General features: G+C 41.3%; 1 protein-coding gene across 1 annotated transcript in view; it reads right to left on the bottom strand.

Moving 5' to 3' along the window:
* Positions 1-23,040, bottom strand: part of LOC111965295 (NADP-dependent malic enzyme) — a 124,663-nt gene that overhangs the window by 13,825 nt on the left and 87,798 nt on the right. The window contains exons 5-6 of the mRNA XM_023989378.1: positions 14,518-14,679; positions 3,800-3,903 (exon numbers count right to left, since the gene is read on the bottom strand). Of these exons, the coding sequence (XP_023845146.1) occupies positions 3,800-3,903; positions 14,518-14,679 (266 nt within the window). The remainder of the gene's footprint in view (positions 1-3,799; positions 3,904-14,517; positions 14,680-23,040) is intronic.

The raw sequence follows: 23,040 nt of genomic DNA, 5'->3' as shown, positions 1-23,040 counted from the left end.
CCCCAAAGCCTATTCCTCCTTTGGCCGCCTTTCCTTCCAGTTCTCTGCTGCCAATGACTGGAACGAATTTAAAAAATCACTGAAGCTGGAGACTCATATCTCCCTCACTAACTTGAAACATCAGCTGTCAGAGCAGCTCACAGATCATTGCACCTGTACATAGCCCATCTGTAAATAGTCCATCCAACTGTCACGAACGTCGTTGTAAGGATTGTCGGACCAAAGTGCTGCGTGGTATGGGTTCAACATATTTATTTAGTGAACCGGCACAAAAAAAACAACGTGAAGCTAATGGTGTGCTCACAGGCAACTAACCAAAAACAAGATCCTACAAAAACCAGTGGGGAAATGGCTGCCTAAATATGATCCCCAATCAGAGACAACGATAAGCAGCTGCCTCTAATTGGGAACCAGACCAGACCAACATAGAAAACAAAACACCTACATAGGAACACACCCCCATAGTCACACCCCGACCTTACCAAAATAGAGAATAAAAAAAGGCCCTCTATGGTCAGGGCGTGACACCAACTACCTCATCCCCATATTGTTATTTTTTTTTTCTTCTCCTTTGCACCCCAGTATCTCACTTTCACATTCATCTTCTGCACATCTATCACTCCAGTGTCTAATTGCTAAATACTTCGCCACTACGGCCTATTTATTGCCCTACCTCCCTAATCTTACCTCATTTGCATTTCTATTATGTTATTGACTGTACGTTTGTTTATTCCATGTGTAACTCTGTGTTGTTGTTTGTGTCGCACTGCTTTGCTTTATCTTGGCCAGGTTGCAGTTGTAAATGAGAACTTGTTCTCAACTGGCCTACCTGGTTAACCAAAGGTGAAATAAAAAAAAAATTTAAAGAATGACAAATGCTTGCATGGCCTTTGATGAGCAAAGATATCAAATTATATGAGGCAGTGTGAGTATAGACAAATCAGCTTCAGAATATAAAGCGGCACCAAATGAGCGCCCGGCCCGCCTAAGAGCTCTCCGTTTCTCTCCCAGACTATAATCATTCATTCATTCACTCAATTTCCAACCCAATAATCATTTGTTTTCCGCCAAACCGGCTCTTTCGGGGGAAAAGCTCTGCCATTCCCTGGAGTTGTGAAGCCACCCGGTTATTAAGGAGTCATGGCTTTCCCCTGCCAGTTGGAGGGGCCCCAGACCCTGGTCTCTGCTCTGGCCTCTGTGGAGCTGAACTGGTCTGACATTAAGCAAGACCACATGTGACCAGGGGTGGTCAGGGACAGCTCTGTGTCACCGAAGAGAAAACATCAGCCACTATAGAGACAGAACTGGACTGGACACTCTCCAAGCCCCAGGGGAAAGTATAGGCCTCTCCATATTCATCCCCTTATTTATACAGTCATTGATCCATCCCCACAAAGCGACAAAATACCCAATATGAATGTACAAACCTAATGTAGAAAAATATCAAAATACCAAACAGCCCTATATCCAGTAACGCATCTATGTCCAGCGAGTCCATCTCTAGCCAATCCTTTCCTGCCATGTCAAGCACAGTACTGAAAGCACTGGAGACTGGGGTTTGAAAGGGCTAGATTGGTTCCATCACTAGGCTGCAGGATATGATGGGTCTGTGTGCGTGCGTGCGTCCYTGCGTGTGCGAGAAAGAGAGAGAGTTTAGAAATTTAATGAAGTGGGTATAGTGTGGTCGGATATCTGACCACTTAAGTCAGCACTCAGAAACGGCCTCTACCCACAAAGCAGAGGCACATACAACCTCACATTCTAACTAGTGTTAACTGAAGGCTCAGATATTCTGTATAAGCTCAGTAAGATRCACACCACCATGTAACAGCATCAGCATGAGGTCAGCTTGAGAATGAGCCTGTGCTCTTTCGTCTGATGTGGAATATAAACTACAGTATGACGACATATCGACACATAGGGTTAGAACAGTATGTTGACTAAAGCTGGGAGGTATGAGCAAATATCCATATCGCGATAAATTGCCTGAATTGATGCGGTAACGATGAATAGAAAGATACGTTTCTAACATTAATGTGCACCAGGTTTTTATTTATTATCCTACTACTACTAGTTTGATGGTTGAACCATAAACTGTCCCATTAACAATCACCCATATTGGCAAACTTATTTAATTTCAAACTTCACATTTTTCTATTATAGGCTACTTATCGTAAACAATAACAAGCAAAGTGCCTGCAATAAGTGCCCAATAGACATTAAATGGTAAATAATGTATTGTATAATTTTGGAATCACTTTTATAGGAAATAAGAATACAATATGTTTCTAAACACTTCTACAATAATATGGATGTTACCATGATTACGGATAATCATGAATGAATTGTGAATAATGATGAGAGAGAAAGTTAGAGGCATAAATATCATATCTCACAAAAATGCTAACCTCCCCTTATTGGTAATGGTGAGAGGTCAGCATGTCTTGGTGGTATGATATTTATGACTCCAACTTTCTCACTCATCATTATTCACAATTCATTCATGACTATCCGTATCATATACAGTTGAAGTCGGAAGTTTACATACACTTAGGTTGGAGTCATTAAAACCCGTTTTCAACCACTCCACAAATGTATTGTTAACAAACTATAGTTTTGGCAAGTTGGTTAGGACATCTACTTTGTGCATGACAAGTAATTTTTCCAACAATTGTTTACAGACAGATTATTTCACTTATAATTCACTGTACCACAATACCAGTGGGTCAGAAGTTTACATACACTAAATTGACTGTGCCTTTAAACAGCTTGGAAAATTCCAGAAAAGGATGTCATGGCTTTAGAAGCTTCTGATAGGCTAATTGACATAATTTAAGTCAATTGGAGGTGTACCTGTGGATGTATTTCAGTGCCTCTTTGCCTGATATCATGGGAAAATCAAAAGAAATCAGCCAAGACCTCAGGAAAAAAAGGGTAGACCTCCACAAGTCTGGTTCATCCTTGGGAGCAATTTCCAAACGCTGAAGGTACCACGTTCATCTGTACAAACAATACTATGCAAGTATAAACACCATGGGACTACGCAGCTGTCATACCGCTCAGGAAGGAGACACTTTCTGTCTCCTAGAGATGAACGTACTTTGGTGCGAAATGTGCAAATCAATTAAATGTCAGGAATTGTGAAAAAACTGAGTTTAAATGTATTTGGCTAAGGTGTATGTAAACTTCCAACTTCAACTGTACATGTGACATCAATATTTAAACATTTTTATAGAAAATAATTCAAAACACTAATAGGAGATATGTATGCAAAACATTTTTTAGTCATTTAGCAGATGCTCTTATCCAGAGTGATTTACAGTAAGTACACTCATCTTAAGATAGCTAGTGGAGACAACCACATGTCACAGTCAAATATACAGGATACGAACATTCCATTCCAGCTAAACAATGGATATATAGCGTCCAATTTAAAAAAAACAAAAAAAAACACAAATATGAAAAATTGGTGGATAAAGCGTTTTGGGAAAAAAACTCTTCATATGCAGTTCCTAGGCTGATAAGGGCATTAGTGCATAAGCCCTTTCAGAGTCACTGTCCTGAACCTTAGATAAAATAGAGTACAAGGCAGAAGTGTTGACGTGTGATTCTTGGGCAGTATTCATATACCTAATTTTCACTATAGGGTGAACCTGAACCATACTGTGCTGGCTCAGATATTTTTGCATGCAGTCCTCTCCAGCTTGGTTCCAGTGCCTATGGTGGATGTGTAACCAGACTATCCCAGTACATCTTGGGCTTAGCTCGGCTAAGTAGTGTGAAAATAGTTCTACTGTACCTGTCCGACACTGCCTTCATAAACTCCTCCAGCAGGTCATCATAGGCCTGGCCTCGAATCCTCTTGTGTCTCAGCCCAATGTACAGAGGGTCCTTCAGCAGCTCCTAGAAAAGAGGGGGGGAGAGGGAGGGAAGGTTAGAGTCAGTTCGTACAGTATATAGTGGTAAGGATTTCACACAGACCCAGGGGTGGAGAAGAACTGCTTTTTCCATCTGRGGCAGCTGGGTATGTCACACATACTGTAGGAGCAGACATCATACTGTGAGGCACGCTATGCAGAGACAGAGAGACAGAGACAGAGGGAGTGTTTGGACTGGTTGGATTCCATTTACTCCTGCATATAAGACCACTACTTATCCAAAAAAGACTGGGTTAGAGTTCACAAGGCCTCTATCCCTCAGATCCAGCAAAGCCCATTCCCCTACAACCACACTGAAAATCCATCACACACTGACTGTCCTAGCCACTGGATGATATTGGATAGAACTGTGTGACATAAGTAAGATTTACAACTATGATTATGATCTCTTTGGTGTGGAACTAAAAAAATAACATGGGGCAGAAAGTGAGACATGATTTGGTGTTTGGATTTACATTCAAACGAATTGGGAGAGAGAAAAAGGGAAGTATTTGTGTGTACTGTACATTGTGTGTGTGTGTATATGAGCGTGTGTGTGTGTGTGTGTGTGGGGTGTGTGTGTGTGGTGTGTGTGTGAGAGAGAGTGTCCATGCACATGTGTGTTTGACAAAGAGTGCGAAAGACAGGAAGATAGATGTGTGTGTGTGGTCTAAATGTGGGAGACTCCTGCTCCTATGAGGCCTTTCCTTTGTGCCCTTAAGCACTCAACAACCCCTGCAGTACTGGTTCCAGCTCAAGCAATTTATTGTTTTTAATAACCACTCTCAAATGCTATTTCTGGGCAACGTTGTCCCCTTAAAAGTCAAATCCACAGTAAAATGGACAGACAGCGCACACACACACATTCTCACACAGGAGGCAGCTTGTGTCCTCTTTTAAAAGAAAAAAAGAAAACAGTGGAAAAACTAAAGTAGTAAGGAAGAATGAAGTGATATTGGCATACACACACACACACGCTTATCACTGTAAACCTCAGCCCCCTATAATGTGAACCATGTGTCGTTGATTCCAAAAGAGCAATGAGGAGTGCAGCCTCTCAGTTCAAATAGTGTCAGCAAATATACACTGAGTGTACATAACATTAAGAACTGCTCTTTCCATGGCATAGACTGACCAGGTGAAAGCTATGATCCCTTATTGATGTCACTTGTTAAAGCCACTTCAAATCAGTGTAGATGAAYTGGAGGAGACAGGTTAAAGAAGGATTTTTAAACCTTGAGACAATTGAGATTCGGATTGTGTATGTGTGCCATTCAGAGGGTGAATAAGCAAGGCAAAAGACGTAAGTGCCTCCGAACGGAGTATGGTAGTAGGTGCCAGGCACACCGGTTTGTGTCAAGAACTGCAACGCTGCTGGGTTTTACACGCTCAAAAGTTTCCTGTGTGTATCAAGAATGGTCCACCACCCAAAGGACATCCAGCCAACTTGACACAACTGTGGAACGCATTGGAGTCAACATGGGCCAGCATGTAGAACGCTTTCGACAATTGTACAGTCCATGCTCCAAGGAATTGAAGCTGTTGAGGGCAAAAGGAAGGGGGTGGGGGGGAGGGGTGATACCACTGACCCTCACCAAATCAAAAGTGTTGGCCTTATCACCCTTGTTGGTTTGAATTCTATTTCTGTTGGCACTTTTCACTCCTCACAAGGGCTATTATGGGGAAACAAAGTCAGACTAACTGGTAATGCTTAGATCCCTAAATTACCTCATTGCTGTAGGTAAAAGCTCAAATTAAACTTCTGGACAAAAATATGTGGAAGTAGTTTGCTGAAAGTTATTGGTAGAAGTAATCCACTCTCCCAAAACTCTTCATAGAAAATTGTTCCTTTGGTCAGAAAAATGCACCGGTTTTCCTTTTTTGTGTGCAAATACCACAGGTCAAACCTTATCGGCCTATCATACTCCTTTACTAGTTTCAAATGCCACTGCTGCTGGCTGGATTTTTATCAAGCCTCGTTTTTGGCTAAAAAACACAACACCCTTTTACCAAAGGTTGGATCAACAGAAAGGAGGTACCAAGATGATGGGAAAGGTGAAAAAAGGTTTGGTTACCATCCCCAAGTCCAGTTCACATCCCTCCCCATTCCTCATTGTGTTGCTTGGAGCAGCCTCGTAATACATACGGCTTCATTTACTGCCATTCCATCCTTGAAATCTTTCGCTGTAGTTAGTCCATTTTATTGCCATCCAAGCTGGCTTGTTATGAAAGTTGTTTCGGTGACGGCCAGATTGAGACAGAGAGAAAGAGGGATTGAGTAGCTACGCTAYCACTTTAGCCCTTTGACTGAGGCCTGAGTTCAGGTCGAGTGCGCACACGTGTGTGTGTGTGTTTCTGTGTGTGTAGCTTGTCTGCATGTCTGTGGTGATCCTGATGGAGTGCTCGGTGATGAGAGGCCAGGGTTCAGAGGGCCCCTGTATGTGATTTATCACACAAACACACTTTGATCTGCTCTTAACACACACATACACGCACACACTCTGCATCAAAMCGTGGTCTACTCTACAAAATGTCTCCTCTTCGCTGTGGTCAGCTAGTGTGTTTTATTGTGTGTTTTAATACTGTACTTCTTCTATTTGTCTTATCTATCTCTGGCATGTGTCTGTAAAGAGAGCCACTTGGAGCCAGGTTTCTAAATCCAGGAGTGGGATGTCCTCCCTAGGATCCTGCCAGTCTTCTACGCCAATCCTGCCCCCCCTGTCTGCTCCACTGTCTGCTTCAGGGGATGCTCCTCAGAGGAGGAAGAGGAGGARCATCCTCCTCAGTGAATTTCATATTTTTTTTGTAATTGTCAAACATTTTGTTTTAAAKGTTTTTTAGATTCAACTATACAAAATATATCCATATGTCTACCAAATAATTGCAATAACGGTCTACAGTAGATGGGGTAGTCGGAGGACATCCTCSTCTGGGTACATTTACTTCAATACAAAACCTACAGTAGGAGGCTCATGGTTCTCACCCCCTTCCATAGACTTACACAGTAATTATGCCAACTTCTGGAGGATGTCCTCCAGCCTATCAGAGTTCTTGTAGCATGAACTGACATGTTGTCCACCCAATCAAAGGATCAGAGAATGAATCTAGTACTGAAAGCATAAGCTACAGCTACAGTAGCTAGCACTGCAGTGCACAAAATGTTGTGAGTAGTTGACTCCCTCCCATCAGCATTCAACARCATAGTACCCTCCAAGCTCATCATTAAGCTTGAGGCCCTGGGTCTCAACCCTGCCCTGTGCGATTGTGTCCTGGACTTCCTGACGGGCACAACGCATCACCGGYGGCAAACTACCTGCCCTCCAGGACACCTACAGCACCCGATGTCACAGGAAGGCCAAAAAGATCATTAAGGACATCAACCACCCGAGCCACTGCCTGTTCACCCCGCTACCATCCAGAAGGTGAGGTCAGTACAGGTGCATCAAAGCTGGGKCCGAGACACTGGAAAATWGTTTCTATCGCAAGGCCATCAGACTGCTAAACAGACATCACAAACTCACAAATGCCTGCATACAGACTTGAAATCATTGGCCACTAACAAATGGATCACTAGTCACTTTATTAATGCCACTGTAATAATGATGTTTACATATCTTGCATTACTCATCCCATATGTACAGTATATACTGTATTTTATACCATCTATTGCATCTTGCCTATGCTGCTCGGTCATTGCTCACCCATTTATTTTATGTACATATTCTTATCCCATCCCTTTACTTAGATTTGTGTGTATTAGGTAGTTGTTGTGGAATTGTTAGATTACTTGTTGATATTGCTGCACTGTCGGAACAAGAAGCACAAGCATTTGCTACACTCTCAATAATTTCTGCTAACCATGTGTATGTGACSAATAAACTTTGATTTGATTGGAGAAAAGACAGTTTTGAACAAATTCATTTCTTTAAAAAACAAAGGAGAAACAATAGAGGTTGTTTTTTTTCACTTACTTAGCTAGGAAATGSAGCTAGCTAGTTTAGRCTATTCAAACACCCTGCTGAAACAGAGGGATGCTGTTAGCTAGCTGGATATGACTATCCAACACAACACTGGAACTCTTCCAAGTCAAGTTACGCTTCTGGTTTTACTCATTTATTGCCACCGGGGCCTGCCGGTGTTACTGCTAAACTGCTTACTGACTGTACACTGTAAGGTTACCGCATTATTGTAGCTGGTTTACTAACGTGTTAGTTCTATTAGCTATGTTAACCAGCTAATATGGTGACAATGATCTAGGCTGTGTGTAGCAGTTATGATATGGTTAAGCTTGGAAAGTTTTTTTTTTGCCTGGTCACATACAGCTGAGGTGTTGTGCATTGAAATCCACAAGCGAAGGGAAAAGGTTAAAGGAGGAGAGCGCATAGCGAGAGGAAATATAACGTGGCTGCTATAAAAGTGAAKTGTGTTCAGGGGTGTATTCATTCTTCCGATTCTGTTGAAAAACATTTCTTAAACGGAAGCAAACAGAGCGAAACGGGGCTAAACATACCTGAAATTGTCCAATAGAAACTCATGTTTGCAACTGTTGGACTAATGATTACACCCTAGATCAGCTAGATGCAGGCAAGATTGTGCAAGGCAGTATTGAATGTGTCACTGCCTGTCCATGTGTCACTGTCTGTCAAATTTTTCTCTCGACCTGTGTGCACTTACGTTGTAAACTTTCATTCATTGGCTAGGTTGTAGCAACCTCATGATGGGTATAGGGAAAATTAGAGTATCATGTAGTAGCCTAAACCTATCGATGCTAATGACAGTCATCCAATATGCTGTAATAGAAATAAGGCCATTCTCATGAAGAAAAAAAAWATATCTGACTCCCTCATCTTAAAAACGGTACCGACTGCCACTGGTCTGTTCAACTGAGGACATGACGCAAGGGAATTCTGATCCCCCTGGGAAGAGGTGATCTGGAACGCTGGCATGCCTCATCAAGACTGGAGCGTTTAGATTCCGTGGAGTCTGGGGGTTGGGGGAGGGATTTAAGGGGGTGGTCTATTTGGACAGAGCTGGGACAGGCTCTGTGTCACAAATGGACCATGACACTGTCAATCAAAACTAGTATACCCATTAACAACTCCCAGAGTAACTTTAAAGCCCCTGACATTTTCAAAACCTTCCACCCCAGGCATTGACACAGGTCTCACCACTAACTAAAACAACATTCTCAACCATGTTCATGTTCAACTCAATGGTTGACTTTTACAAGACGCTAGATTACTTTCTCGTGTGCATACTGTATCCGAGGAAGGAGATACTGTATAAACAGCTCTGACAGAGTAATAATGAACGAGTTAATCTCATGTATTGGCTCAGTTGACACAGCACTGAGGTGTTGAGATATGTCGACTTTCTCCCTGAGATGCTCTTCTGTTGATTGCCCGAGCTGTTCTTTCTGCTTTCAGGTGTAACTAACCCTGTTCAAAAGCAACAGTCAGGGTCTGTTTAGGACAGAGAGGTAGGAGATGGAGGGAAGAGTGGGGGATGAGAGAGCAGAGTGTGTGGGGGGGATAGGGGCCTGTCTGAAGGGACACCCCCCTTTGGGTCCAGGAGAGCGCACCCAACACAAGACAAACAACACATTGTGTGGGATGACATCACCGGGGTCTCATTTCAGTGTGTGTTGTGACACAGAGGTTATACCAGGTAATATCAGTGAAAGAGAAAGGGAGAGAAYGAGAGTGAGTGGGAGAGAGAAAGAGCGAGATGAGAGAGGGCCAACTTTCCCATAACACTCACCGTTTAGTTTATTTCCCACAAGCCACATTTAGATTAATGGCCATTTAGAGAAAAAATAAATGTATGTGTTGTATACTCACTCTACAGACCTGTTTACTGGGAGGGAAAACAACGTGTAGACACAGAGACGTGTCTTACTGATGAGTGTGAGTGTACATGTCTGTGTGTAGAAAATAGACAAAGGAGAAAGGGAAGAGAGAGATGTGCATCTGTTTTTGCGAGTACGTGCTTGTGAATGTGACGGGACGTTAGAGAGCTGAATGATGCGTCAGAAACAGTGTGCGCGTTTGTGTGTGAGAGGGAGGACAGAGCGAGAAGTCCACAGGTAGCAGGGCTATGTAGGATTAGCGATGGTTTACACAAGAGATTATCCACTTCCCGCATTCCAGTGCACCTAGAGAAGCGCACACATCCGAAACGCCTTGCACAGCACACCCCATCCCATGCATCAGTCACATCCTATACAGGAGCTCTTCCATATCCCATCTGTTTTCTGGACATGTTCCCAAAACATTCCCCCTTGCTTTATCACATTCTGGAATTACAGTGCAACACTACCACAGGGAGATCCAGGCTGAGTCTCACATCGCACCCTACAGTATTTCCTAATTCRTATATACTTTTGACCAGGTCCCATAGAGAATAGGGTGCCATTTTGGACACAACCCCAGTCTTTCCAGTCAAGGTCAAGATGTCACATGCCTGACCTCAGTGCAGGAGTCCTCATACCAACCCAAGGTCAGAAATAAGCCTCATATGTTCAATTATTTACTGCCTACCTCCACCACCTCCTACCACTGTGTAACCCTCTGCCTGTAGGGGCTGGAGCACGGCATCAGACCAGCGTGTCTGAGATAATATATTATGAGTCAGGCCAGAGGAACTCCATATGGCTTAAGACACACAGGCACTCCATTTATCCTATTACAACTCATTTGGCCTGTCATCTCTTTAGAATAATGGAAAAATGGAAAAGGTTGTGATGGCCAACTAGAGACTACAGTGCAAGGTCTTAGTTCTCGTGAGGTTGTGTAACACATGCACGTACACACGCATTCACACACAGAGATCTGTGTCTATGCATACATGGGTGCGCCCGTGCCTGAATGAGTGTTTGTGTGCCTGTGGTGATCCTGATGGAGTGCTTGGTGATGAGTGATCTGTGGTAATGGCTGGCACATTCTGCTTCCCGGGTGGTGAGGTGATTTRTAAGGGAAATGTGCTTGGCCTGTTGTAAACTCTGACAGATACTGAGCTGCTGGGCTGCTGCTGTGCTACATCTGCAAACACTTCACAGGTTTGGAAAACAACAGGCAGAAACCTGTAACTTCTCTGAGTGTAAGGAAGAACACCTTTTCACACATGAAGGTTACGGCCCATTCCAGCACTATGGGTGACAATGAAGGTCTGRCCATTATTCTCAATAGTTGATTTTATTGATTAACGTTCCAATTCAGTCCCTGCCACAGACACGCATCACACAAAGGGAGAGTAGCATGAAATATGAGCACACATCGCTAAATGCACACACACAATAAAAAAATACTCCATACACACACTTCCATACATACAGAGATGAATAGAGGAGCATAGAAAGTAGACAGACCGAGCCAAATCCAGGATTAGCAGAGAAACACATCTCAAACATGCACGCACACAGACACTACAGACACGTACTCTTAGAAAAAAGGGTTCCAAAAGAGTTCTTCAGCTGTCCCCATAGGAGAACCCTTTTTGGATCTGAAAAGGGTTCTTCAAAGGGACTCCCTATGGGGACAGCCGAAGAACCCTTTTAGGTTCTAGATAGCACTTTTTTTCTAAGAGTGCACACACACACACACACAAATATATGGTAATAAACCCCTATTTGCTTCCATCCTCTGGCAGCAGCTACAGAMTGCATTGAGGACACCGACAGTCTTTGAGGCAGCTAGTTAAAGTGGTGTTTTGATGCCTATAAATGTCCGGGAATAGTTGACAATCACCCAAGCATCCCTAAACTGGACCTGTGACAGTCGCTTTCAAAATCTTTCAATAGAACAATAGAGTTCATGCATAGAAGTGTGTATGGAGATGCTATTAAAGGGATGGGGGCAGAAGGGCATGGCATTTACCTCTGCTATGAGGTAGAACAGAGTGGGAGAAACTGGCAGAGAGGGAAAACATAATCCTGTACACCAAGATCCAATGCCACCTACAGTATTCATGCTGTAGTGTAAGATCTTTTATAGGTTCTCTCATAGGCATTTTGTGTGTGTTCTATGAATAAGGGGGATTTCTTCTGGGTCTCAGTGTGGTTTGATGAAGTGTGAATTGGCTAGCTGACATAAGAGAACATGGAGAGAGTTTGTGGCGACCATCCACACAGCGAATGCTACATCTGACAGGGATAGGGCTAGTCCCTCTGTTCAACTCTGCTTCCCGTCTCCTTATCTTTCCCTCCCCCTTCCTTTATTTATCCCTCTTTTATACTAGTCCCCTCGTTTTGTTGCCCATGGAGTGTCTTTCATTATTTCTTTCTATCGCCAATGATTATTGTCAGTCGTTTACATCTTTGACCAGTCCTATACCCAGCTAACCGCAAATCCATCTCCCTCTTCTTTCCTCCCACCCTTTATCAATCTATCCTTCTTTCACAGTGATGTCTTCTTTTATGTCTCATTCTCAGCATATGGATAACTGTCAAGATCATGTCTATCCTTGACCAGACCTACCAACTAACCCCAAATCGCCCATTATCCTCTCCCCAACTCTTATACTGAAACTCAGAGGCTAGGAGAGCAAGTCCAGGCCCAGGAAATCAGAGGATGGCTCAGCCAAGCAGCAGGCATATGGTGGCAGTGCCACACCCTTGGCCCAGCTCTGGATGACATYGAGAAAATACACTTAAATATAGCCGTGTACACAACACGGACTATTCTTAGTTTGCTCCTGTTTAACAGTGTTGCCACAGCACACCCAGAGTGAGGCTCCTCTTTCAGCTATAAAGAGGAGGGCCATGCCATACATAGGACCAGTGGAACCAGCAGGAAAAACCAAACCAGAGGGCCTCTTTGAATACTGTGGACTGGCAGTGCTGGCGGGCTGGATAGGTGCTGTCATGACATTGCCCTCTTTGGGTACAGCGAGTACCATCCCCCTCTCTCTGTCTCCTACAACTAGGCTGCTGTGGTCAGAGAGGTCGTAAATTCCCGGAGGAGATTATCTCCTCATGGCCACAGTATAGAGACAGAGTGAATTTTCATAGAGAACAAAGGAATTTCTTCCACCTCACAGAACTTGAGGTCCGAACATTTATGTTCCGGAGAAGGTATAAAAGATCGGTGAAGAATCCAGCTACGAACTGGTCTGTTTGGTACCATTTTGTGACTCATGGGAGACGGTGCYTCCACATTACCATAACGCTGTTTATATAATAGCCTCAGATATGAGGTTTACATCTAATTGTTGTATAAGATGAATGAGTGAGGATGATACTGTTTGTAAAATTGTGTAATGTGATTTTTGGACTGTTTAATGAAGGAAACTCCAATTCTCTAAAAAGTTTCACTACGTCCTTGGCACGCCCCCAGGTGTACAGACAGGACCGGGCGTCATGAGACAGCCCTTTTCGATGTTCCGAATAAAACTCCCACTGAGAATTTCTCAACAGACCATGTTTCTCTCAATTACGAGAGGACAAAGGTTGCAAACCAGCTTACCTCGATAACAAGAGGGCCAAGGTTTGAGACGATTGCTGAATCTTTTAACCATCCCACGTGGTTAAACTCTTAGACTATCGATACCGACAGAATAAGAACAAGTCTTTGATATTAATTACTAGTCTGCAGCTAGGAATTCGGTATCATTGAACGCAAAGAACGACAACCGCCYAAACATCTATAACGAAAAGAATGAATGTCACTCTGAACTATCCACTCTAACCACGACCGAGAGAGAGAGAGGACAAAAACTCTCCAACAGAAACTAACTTTTAAACAGAGATCCCGACAACACACTGAGCGTAAATATATATATTGATTGCAATTGTTCTCGAATGAGTGAGCYTTCATGTGCAAAGGATTAACATTTKAATTGTTATAATTATCAACTTTGTAGTGTCTCATCTCAGTTGACCCCCACTTCCCTTTTTGTCCACCAAGCCGCGATATCGGTTTATCCCACTAAGGAAACGCCGTTATCATTTCCTTGTAACTATCTACTGTTTGTTTATGCATTTCTGTGAATTACTTTGTTAGTAAATAAATGATTTAAGACAATTGATGTATGGATGACTCATAGTGAAGACTGGGTTCGTGCAGATAACCAACAATTTACGACGTTTGGAATGAGACTAACGTGAGGTAAAGTAAATAATTAATTAAGAAGACTAATTGATCAGATATGAAAATATATAGGAAAATTATAACTTTGTAATCTGAATATTTTCCTTGGTGCCCCGACTTCCTAGTTAATTACAGTTACATGATTAATCAGTTTAACCGCGTAATAATAATTACAGAGTTATTTGATAAATAAGACAGTGCTTTTCTGTCTTGCATGGGTGAACAGTACGGCTTTCCTCAGTTGCGTTCAGGGTGTTTCCTCGTAAAGTGTGAGAATTTCTCGTTTCTTGGCTGTTAGTGCTTGGAAATTTGGAGTTTGGAGTCTGAGGGGCTTACCTGAATATAACGTATTGACTGGATCGTGTTTTCTTAGCTGGCATATTACGTCTAGCATATAATATGTTACGAAGTTGACAGTTTTCTTTGTTACATAGTTGACGGGTGTCAAGTGTATCATCTTGTTTGCATGTAGCTATGCGTGTATTCACTTGGTTGTTAGGTGTGCCTCTTCTTACCTCATTGTCTGTGCCCACATCCAGCATGACTGGCAGACACTGCTGGGGTGGCATGCCTCCACAGGCCGTGTAGAGTGCCAGTTTGCCCACAGGGATGCCCATGCCGTAGCAGCCCAGGTCCCCCAGGCCCAGGATCCTCTCTCCGTCTGTCACACACACCGCCTGTCAATCACATCACATCACACCTGTCAATCATACCTGTGAGTCTATGTCAATCAAATACATTATCAGTCAGAGCAGACTGTCTATGGCTCTAGATAACAGTAATTTTCTTTCGGCTTCCTGTTTGAAATTAACCAAATAAAATCTCAGATTAGCCAAAAATGTTATCATAATATCAGGCAGTGAAAATACAGTAACTAGCGAATAAAGCCAGCATATTCATTAGCCAATCAGTTTCAGTAAGTGTACATGATTAAACAGGAAATATTCACACACAATATTCACACACAATATTCACTACTGACACGTCCTGTGTCTGTAAAATACATAAGACGTTATCAGTCAGAGCAGAATATTAGTAACTCTAGACAACGGTAGTCCCTAACCTCAAAGGCTATCATCAAGCAGTCAGTGAAAATACAGACAGCAACTTGCAAATAAATCTATGTTCAGTAACTAATAATTTACTGTACAGTTAGCATACATTACATGGACGTGATTTAACAGGATATATTCAAACTAGCTACTGTAACAGCATTGCTTCCATCACTCCATTCCCATACTACCCTGCCAAGCAAACCCCCCCACCAATCCTGCTTCTCTACTCCATCTCCCCTGTAGGTCTGGCCCGGTCCTGCTTCACACAACCTAACCATGCACTCTTATTAAACAGAAAACAACAAACAAATTGCCTGACGTTCTCAATGTGGAATTTACAAACGAACGATTGTGTAACATAACCTGATCACCAGGGGTGTTTTGGGGAGAAAAAAAAACTTTATTGTCCAGGAAATGTGTCGATTGACATTAAAACATTATCATGCTTAATAAATGACCAACAACAAATATATATAAAGACAATTATGAACTGGGTGGTTCGAGCTCTGAATGCTGATTGTCTGAAAGACGTGTTATGTCAGACCTATACCACAGGAAAAAAATGTTTTTTTTTACTGCTCTAATTACATTAGTATTTAATAAGTGATAATGCCCGAGAAGCCGGTGTTTGGATGATATGGCATGGCTGTTATTAGGCCTGAGACTAAGACGAGTGGCGGCAAACCGTGCCAATATATCCTCCAAACACCTGCTTTGGGGGCATTATCACTTTTATACAACGGGTTAGCAACATATTCAAATAATGATTGACATATTTTCATTYAAAACATTATTTTGATGGATTTATATCTATGGCAACATTCTTATCCTTTTGCTTGATAGCTAGCCAACTACGGCTAACTTACAGTCACGTCAAACAGTGCAGCCAGAATAACAGAAAACAGCTGCGTTTGCATTTGTTTAAGCTGTTTTCTAGTGACATTTTTTTTGGATACATCCATAACAATGAGCTAATGATGCGCAATTTCACCTGGCATAGAAAATGTGCTCTCTCGTCAGGAAATTGTTGTTCAGAGGAGCTAGGCAACAACACAGATAACACGATCACTTCAAACTGAAGATGGAAAGCTGCATTTCATTTAGTTTTACCTGTTTTATATTGAAATTTCTTTCTATACGCTACTATTCAAAAGTTTGTGGTCACTTAGAAATATCCTTGTTTTTTTGTCCATTAAAATAACATATTGATCAGAAATAGTGTAGACTTTGTTAATGTTGTAAATGAAGCTGCAAGTCCTCAACTGGCAGCTTCATTAAATAGTATCCGCAAAACACCAGTCTCAATGTTAACAGTGGCGACTCCGGGATGTTGGCCTTCTATGCAGAGTTCCTCTGTCCAGTGCCTGTGTTATTTTGCCCATCTTAATCTTTTCTTTTTATTGGCTAGTCTGAGATATGGCCAGCATCCCGGAGTCGCCTRTTCATTGTTGATGTTTAGACTGGTGATTTGCGGGTACTATTTAATGAAGCTGCCAGTTGAGGACTTGTGAGGCATCTGTTTCTCAAACTAGACACTCTAATGTACTTGTCCTCTTGCTCAGTTGTGCATTCTGGTTAGAGCCAGTTTGCGCTGTTCTGTGAAGGGAGTAGTACACAGCGTTGTAAGAGATCTTCAATGTCTTGGCAATTTCTCACATGGAATAGCCTTCATTCCTCAGAACAAGAATAGACTGACGAGTTTCAGATTTGAAATTCTTTGTTTCTGGCCGTTTTGAGCCTGTAATCGAACCCACAACTGCCGATGCTCCAGATACTCAACTAGTCTAAAGGCCAGTTTTATTGCTTCTTTAAATCAGCACAACAGTTTACAGCTGTGCTAACATAATTTCAAAAGGGTTTTCTAATGATCAATTAGCTTTTAAAATGATAAACTTGGATTAGCTTAACAGAACGTGCCATTGGAACACAGGAGTGATGGTTGCTGATAATGGGCTCTGTTCGCCTATGTAGATATTTCATAAAAATAAATAAGCCGTTTCCAGCTACAATAATAATTTCCAACATTAACAATGTCTACACTGTATTTCTGATCAATTTGATGTTATTTTAAATGGACAATTATTATTTTATTTTTTCAAAAACAAGGACATTTCTAAGTGACCCAAACTTTTGAATGGTAGTGTATTATACCCATAAAAATTATGCTGATTCATGATTTCGACTGGCTGAGAAAAGCTGCCTGCCTGTCTCTCTCATCCCAACTCCTGACCCCTACACATTCATTATTATGGGATAGCTGGAGATCGAATTTCAATATTGAAACGATGTTGCAAATGTCAGAGAGACAGATAGCAAGGTTTAAACAAATCTCCACTTTTGAAACCAATTGCTAGTCTAAAAGAAATTGGAGATAATGTCTAGATGCTTTTTACAGTGGAGATCAAGTTTATAAATTGGCTGGCTGGGCTGATGAGACTGCGCAACGAGATGGAACAGAATAAATAGGCATTTCAACGTCATAGCTTTAGCCAGTGGTAACTTGTAGAATAGACACAGGCTGGAATGRGGTTTTAACCAATCAGCATCCAGGATTAGATCCATCCGTTGTATAAAATAGCAGTAAGACACCTCTGGGGTTTGAGGTATATGGCCAATATACCACAGCTAAGGGCTGTGTGCAGGCACTCAGCATTGCATCGTGCTTAAGAACAGCACTTGGCTGTGGTATATTGGCCATATACCACACCTCCTCTGGCCTTATTGCTTATCGCATTACTCAACAACATGAAAGCAGATATAATTAAAAGGAACAATCTTCCCATGAATCATACAGGTAGAATAAACCTCTTTAGAATAGTATGGCTCCCAAAGWTTCTATATTTATTTTCGGTAATACCAATTACACCACCGAAGACATTCTTTAAAAAAGTATCCCGTCATACGACTTAATATGGGCAAATAAAACTCATAGAATAAAAACAAGTTTTACATCTCCCTAAGTCTGAAGGTGGTTTAACCTTCCAGACTTGGAATTATATCAACTCTCCACCCTGCGACATACAGAGCATTCAGAAAGTATTCAGACCCCTTGACTTTTTCCACATTTTGTTATGTTACAGCCTTATTCTAAAATGGATTAAATACAATCATTTTCCTCATCTTTATGGAAGAAAATGAAATGGATTCTACAAGAACTAAAATCACTCCCTATAACACACCCCTATGAAACAATCCTTGGATAGCTTTTCAGAATTCACCGATAAATTGTCCCACATYGAAAACTAAAGGCATAGAAATCGTAAATGACTTGGTAATAGGAAACACAATTATTTCCATGACAGAATTAAAAAGCCATTTTGGACTGACCAATTTACAGTCGTGGCCAAAAGTTTTGAGAATGACACAAATATTAATTTTCACAAAGTTTGCTCCTTCAGTGTCTTTAGATATTTTTGTCAGATGTTACTATGGAATACTGAAGTATAATTACAAGCATTTCATAAGTGTCAAAGGCTTTTATTGACAATTGACAACATGACGTTGATGCAAAGAGTCAATATTTGCAGTGTTGACCCTTCTTTTTCAAGACCTCTGCAATCCACCCTGGCGCTGTCAATAACTTCTGGGCCACATCCTGTCTGATGGCAGCCATTCTTGCATAATCAATGCTTGGAGTTTGTCAGAATTTGTGGGTTTTTGTTTGTCCACCCGCCTCTTGAGGATTGACCACAAGTTCTCAATGGGATTAAGGTCTGGGGAGTTTCCTGGCCATTGACCCAAAATATCGATATTTTGTTCTCCGAGCCACTTAGTTATCACTTTTGCCTTATGGCAAGGTGCTCCATCATGCTGGAAAAGGCATTGTTCGTCACCAAACTGTTCCTGGATGGTTGGGAGAAGTTGCTCTCGGAGGATGTGTTGGTACCATTCTTTACTCATGGCTGTGTTCTTAGGCATAATTGTGAGTGAGCCCACTCCCTTGGCTGAGAAGCAACCCCACACATGAATGGTCTCAGGATGTTTTACTGTTGGCATGACAAAGGACTGATGCTATCGCTCACCTTGTCTTCTCCGGACAAGCTTTTTTCCGGATGCCCCAAACAATCGGAAAGGGGATTCATCAGACAAAATGACTTTACCCCAGTCCTCAGCAGTCCAATCCCTGTACCTTTTGCAGAATATCAGTCTGTCTCTGATGTTTTTCCTGGAGAGAAGTGGCTTCTTTGCTGCCCTTCTTGACACCAGGCCACCCTCCAAACGTCTTCGCCTCACTGTGCGTGCAGATGCACTCACACCTGCCTGCTGCTATTCCTGAGCAAGCTCTGTACTGGTGGTGCCACGATCCCACAGCTGAATCAAATTTAGGAAACGGTCCTGGCGCTTGTTGGACTTTCTGGGGCGCCCTGAAGCCTTCTTCACAACAATTGAACCGCTCTCCTTGAAGTTCTCGATGATCCGATGAATGGTTGATTTAGGTGCAATCTTACTGTCAGCAATATCCTTGCCTGTGAAGCTCTTTTTGTGCAAAGCAATGATGACGGAACATGTTTCTTTGCAGGTAACCATGATTGACATAGGAAGAACAATGATTCCAAGCACCACCCTCCTTTTGAAGCTTCCAGTCTGTTATTCGACTTCAAACAGCATGACAAAGTGATCTCCAGCCTTGTCCACGTCAACACTAACACCTGTGTTAACGAGAGAATCACTGACATGTCAGCTGGTCCTTTTGTGGCAGGGCTGAAATGCAGTAGAAATGTTTTTTTGGGGATTCAGTTAATTTGCATGGCAAAGAGGGACTTTGCAATTAATTGCAATTCATCTGATCACTCTTCATAACATTCTGGAGTATATGCAAATTGCCATCATACAAACCGAGGCAGCACACTTTGTGAAAATTAATATTTGTGTCATTCTCAAAACTTTTGGCAACGACCGTAGACATTTTCAAATACGATCTGAAATCTTTTATAGACATAAGAGTAATGTTGAGGGAATCCTATTTGAGTCAGAAAAGGAAATTCATATGCTAGGTAAGATATACAAAACCTTGCAGAGAGTCTATCCAACAAACAATCTCTTATAAATATGACCTATTGGAAAAAAGACATGAAAATAACTGAAATTGGCACAAAATGGAGGGAGCATTCAAACATAACTAACGAAATTACAGTTCATGAAAATGAATGCTTAATCCAGTATAAACTAATGTATAGAATTATTATACAAGACAAAATTCACAAATTCGACAGCACAATGGCAGTCATGCCTTAAGTGTAAAATTAACAATGACTCAATAATTCATACCTTCTGTGAGTGTTATAAAGTCCAAAAGTTATGGGCGGAGATAGAAAGTTGGCTGTTTTACAATGCAAATGTACTTTTAATCCGTATATCTGCATATTTCAAGACATGGCATATGAGGGTGCGATGAGATACGCAATGGGTTGCACCATACTTTTCTCATCAATCATTTTGAAAAATGTTTTTCTTTAAATCTGGAAATCAAATGACATACCCAAATCTAACTGCCTGTAGCTCAGGACCTGAAGCAAGAATATGTATATTATTGATACTATTTGAAAGGAAACACTTTGAAGTTTGTGGAATCTTTGAAATGCAAAAGAAAGGCCATTATATCACTTAGGAGTCCAGGGACAGTTTAGATTTTGGCCACTAGATGGTAGTAGTGTATGTGCAACGTTTAGACTGATTCAATGAACCATTTCATTACTGTTCAAAATGTTGTATCACGTCTGCCCAAATGTGCCGAATGGGTCAATTAATAAATGTTCATGTACATAACTTTAGAGAACATACAAACATGATATGGTAATATTCAGGGGGGGGTGGGGGGGGGATGCCAGACACAGCAGGGGTTCAAACTGTAGATCCCAGTTCCTACATTTTAAAATAAAAATTGATTTTACAAACAAACTATGCTACATTTTACCCTCAGGATGACAAATCAGAGCAAGATTACTGAATAAGTCCTTTATTAAGTACTATGTTTACCTTCAGAGGTGAATGTATCAAACCAGTTGCCTTGATAAGTGTTTTGTTGTTGTGCACTCTCCTCAAACAATATCATGGTATTTGTTCACTGTAACAGCTATTGTAAATTGGACAGTGCAGTTAGATTAACAAGTTAAGCTTTCTGCCCATATAAGACATGTCTATGTTCTGAGAAATGTTCTTATTACTTACAACGTCATGCTAATCACATTAGACTGTTAGCTCACCATCCCGCGGACACCGATCCTGTAGAGGTTTTAAGACAATGGAAAATCTAAACATTTTATATTTAAATATTGAAAAGGTGTGGTGACAGAGAAAAACAGATTAACCTCTAACGAGCCTCTACCCGGCGGTCCGGGAGCACCCCCCATCCCCCACACACTGATTAGCATAGCTAGCATAGCTTCACAAGTAGATAGTAGCTCTAAATATCATTAAATCAACAGTCCAAGACACCAGATGAAAAGATACAGATCTTGTGAATAAAGCCACCATTTCAGATTTTTAAAATGTTTTACAGGGAAGACAAATATGTAAATCTTAGCTAAACACGTTAGCAAAATACACCACTATTCTAACTCCATCAGTTTCTTTACCTTCAGGTGCTATCACCAATTCGGCTCAACTAAGATATTGATATCCACTAACCAAGAAAAACCTCTTCAGATGACAGTTGATAACATATTCATGGTATAGGATAGTTTTTGTTAGAAAAAAGTGCATATTTCAGGTAGAAATCACAGTTCCAATTGCACCGACCATCACAATCGACTAGAATTACTAGATAGAGCAACGTGTATGACCAATTTAACTCATCATAAAACATTTCATAAAAATAGACAAAGCATAGCAATGGAAAGACCCAGTTCTTGTGATTTCAGACCATATTTCAGATTTTCTAAGCGTTTTTCAGCGAAAAACACAATAAATCGATAAGTTAGCATACCACATGTGCAAACGTTACCAGAGCATCGATTCCAGCCAAAGAGCGCTATAACCGTAATCACCGCCAAAATTATTATATTTTTCACTACCTTCTCAGAATTCTTTCGATGACATCTCTGTAACATCATTTTACAATATAACATATACAGTTTGTTCGAAAGGTGCATATTTAGCCATACAAAACCGTGGTTACAAATAATAAAAACTAGGAAATCAAGCCTCAATATGTCTGACGTCATCTATCAGAGTGATCTAGTTTAATTGAAAGCTAATCATATACTTGACTAAAAATACAGGGTTGACAGGAATCGAAAGACAAATTAGTTCTTAATGCAACCGCTGATTTATACATTTTTAAAATTATCCTTACTTTTCAATACAGGGTTCGCCAAGTGAAGCTATACCAAACAAAATGGCGAAATATGCGTTTAAAATATTTCGACAGAAAACACGATTTATCATATTAAATATTGCTTACTTTGAGCTGTTTCCATCAGATTCTTGGGCAATGTATCCTTTCTATGTTATAAACGTCTTTTGGTCGATAGATGTCTCTCTTTCCTTCGAATCATATGCCACCACCACGCACACACCCACCAAAACGTGTCCAAAGTTTCAGAGTGCACAACAAAAATAATTCCTCAAAATCGCACTAAACGGATATAAATTGCTTATAAACGGTTCAAATTAACTAACTTATGATGTTTTTAACAACTATAACGACTGAAAAACTGACCGGGAAATATGCTGGTTAGACAACGTTTGGAACGAGGCAAGTCCGATGGCCTCTCGGCTTCAGGCGCACACGAGAAAGGGCGGTCCCTATACATTTTGGTCTTTATAATGGCTGTGAATGTCCCATCGATTTCATTCAAAACGTGATGACGTACAGACACAGAGGACGACGTAGGCAGTGTCGGTTTTCTTCATAGCATTCACTGTCGCCTTAAAAACAGACTCCAGATCAGGAGGTAATTTCTGAAATCTGAAAATCTGCAACTCCTGTCATGAAAAGTGCTGTAGAGAATTGTTCTGTAAAGCCACTCGAGAACAAAAATT

The sequence above is a fragment of the Salvelinus sp. IW2-2015 genome, linkage group LG6.1, assembly GCF_002910315.2.
Source record: "Salvelinus sp. IW2-2015 linkage group LG6.1, ASM291031v2, whole genome shotgun sequence".
Classification (NCBI taxonomy): domain Eukaryota; kingdom Metazoa; phylum Chordata; class Actinopteri; order Salmoniformes; family Salmonidae; genus Salvelinus; species Salvelinus sp. IW2-2015.
This window is presented reverse-complemented; position numbering and strand designations above follow the sequence as displayed.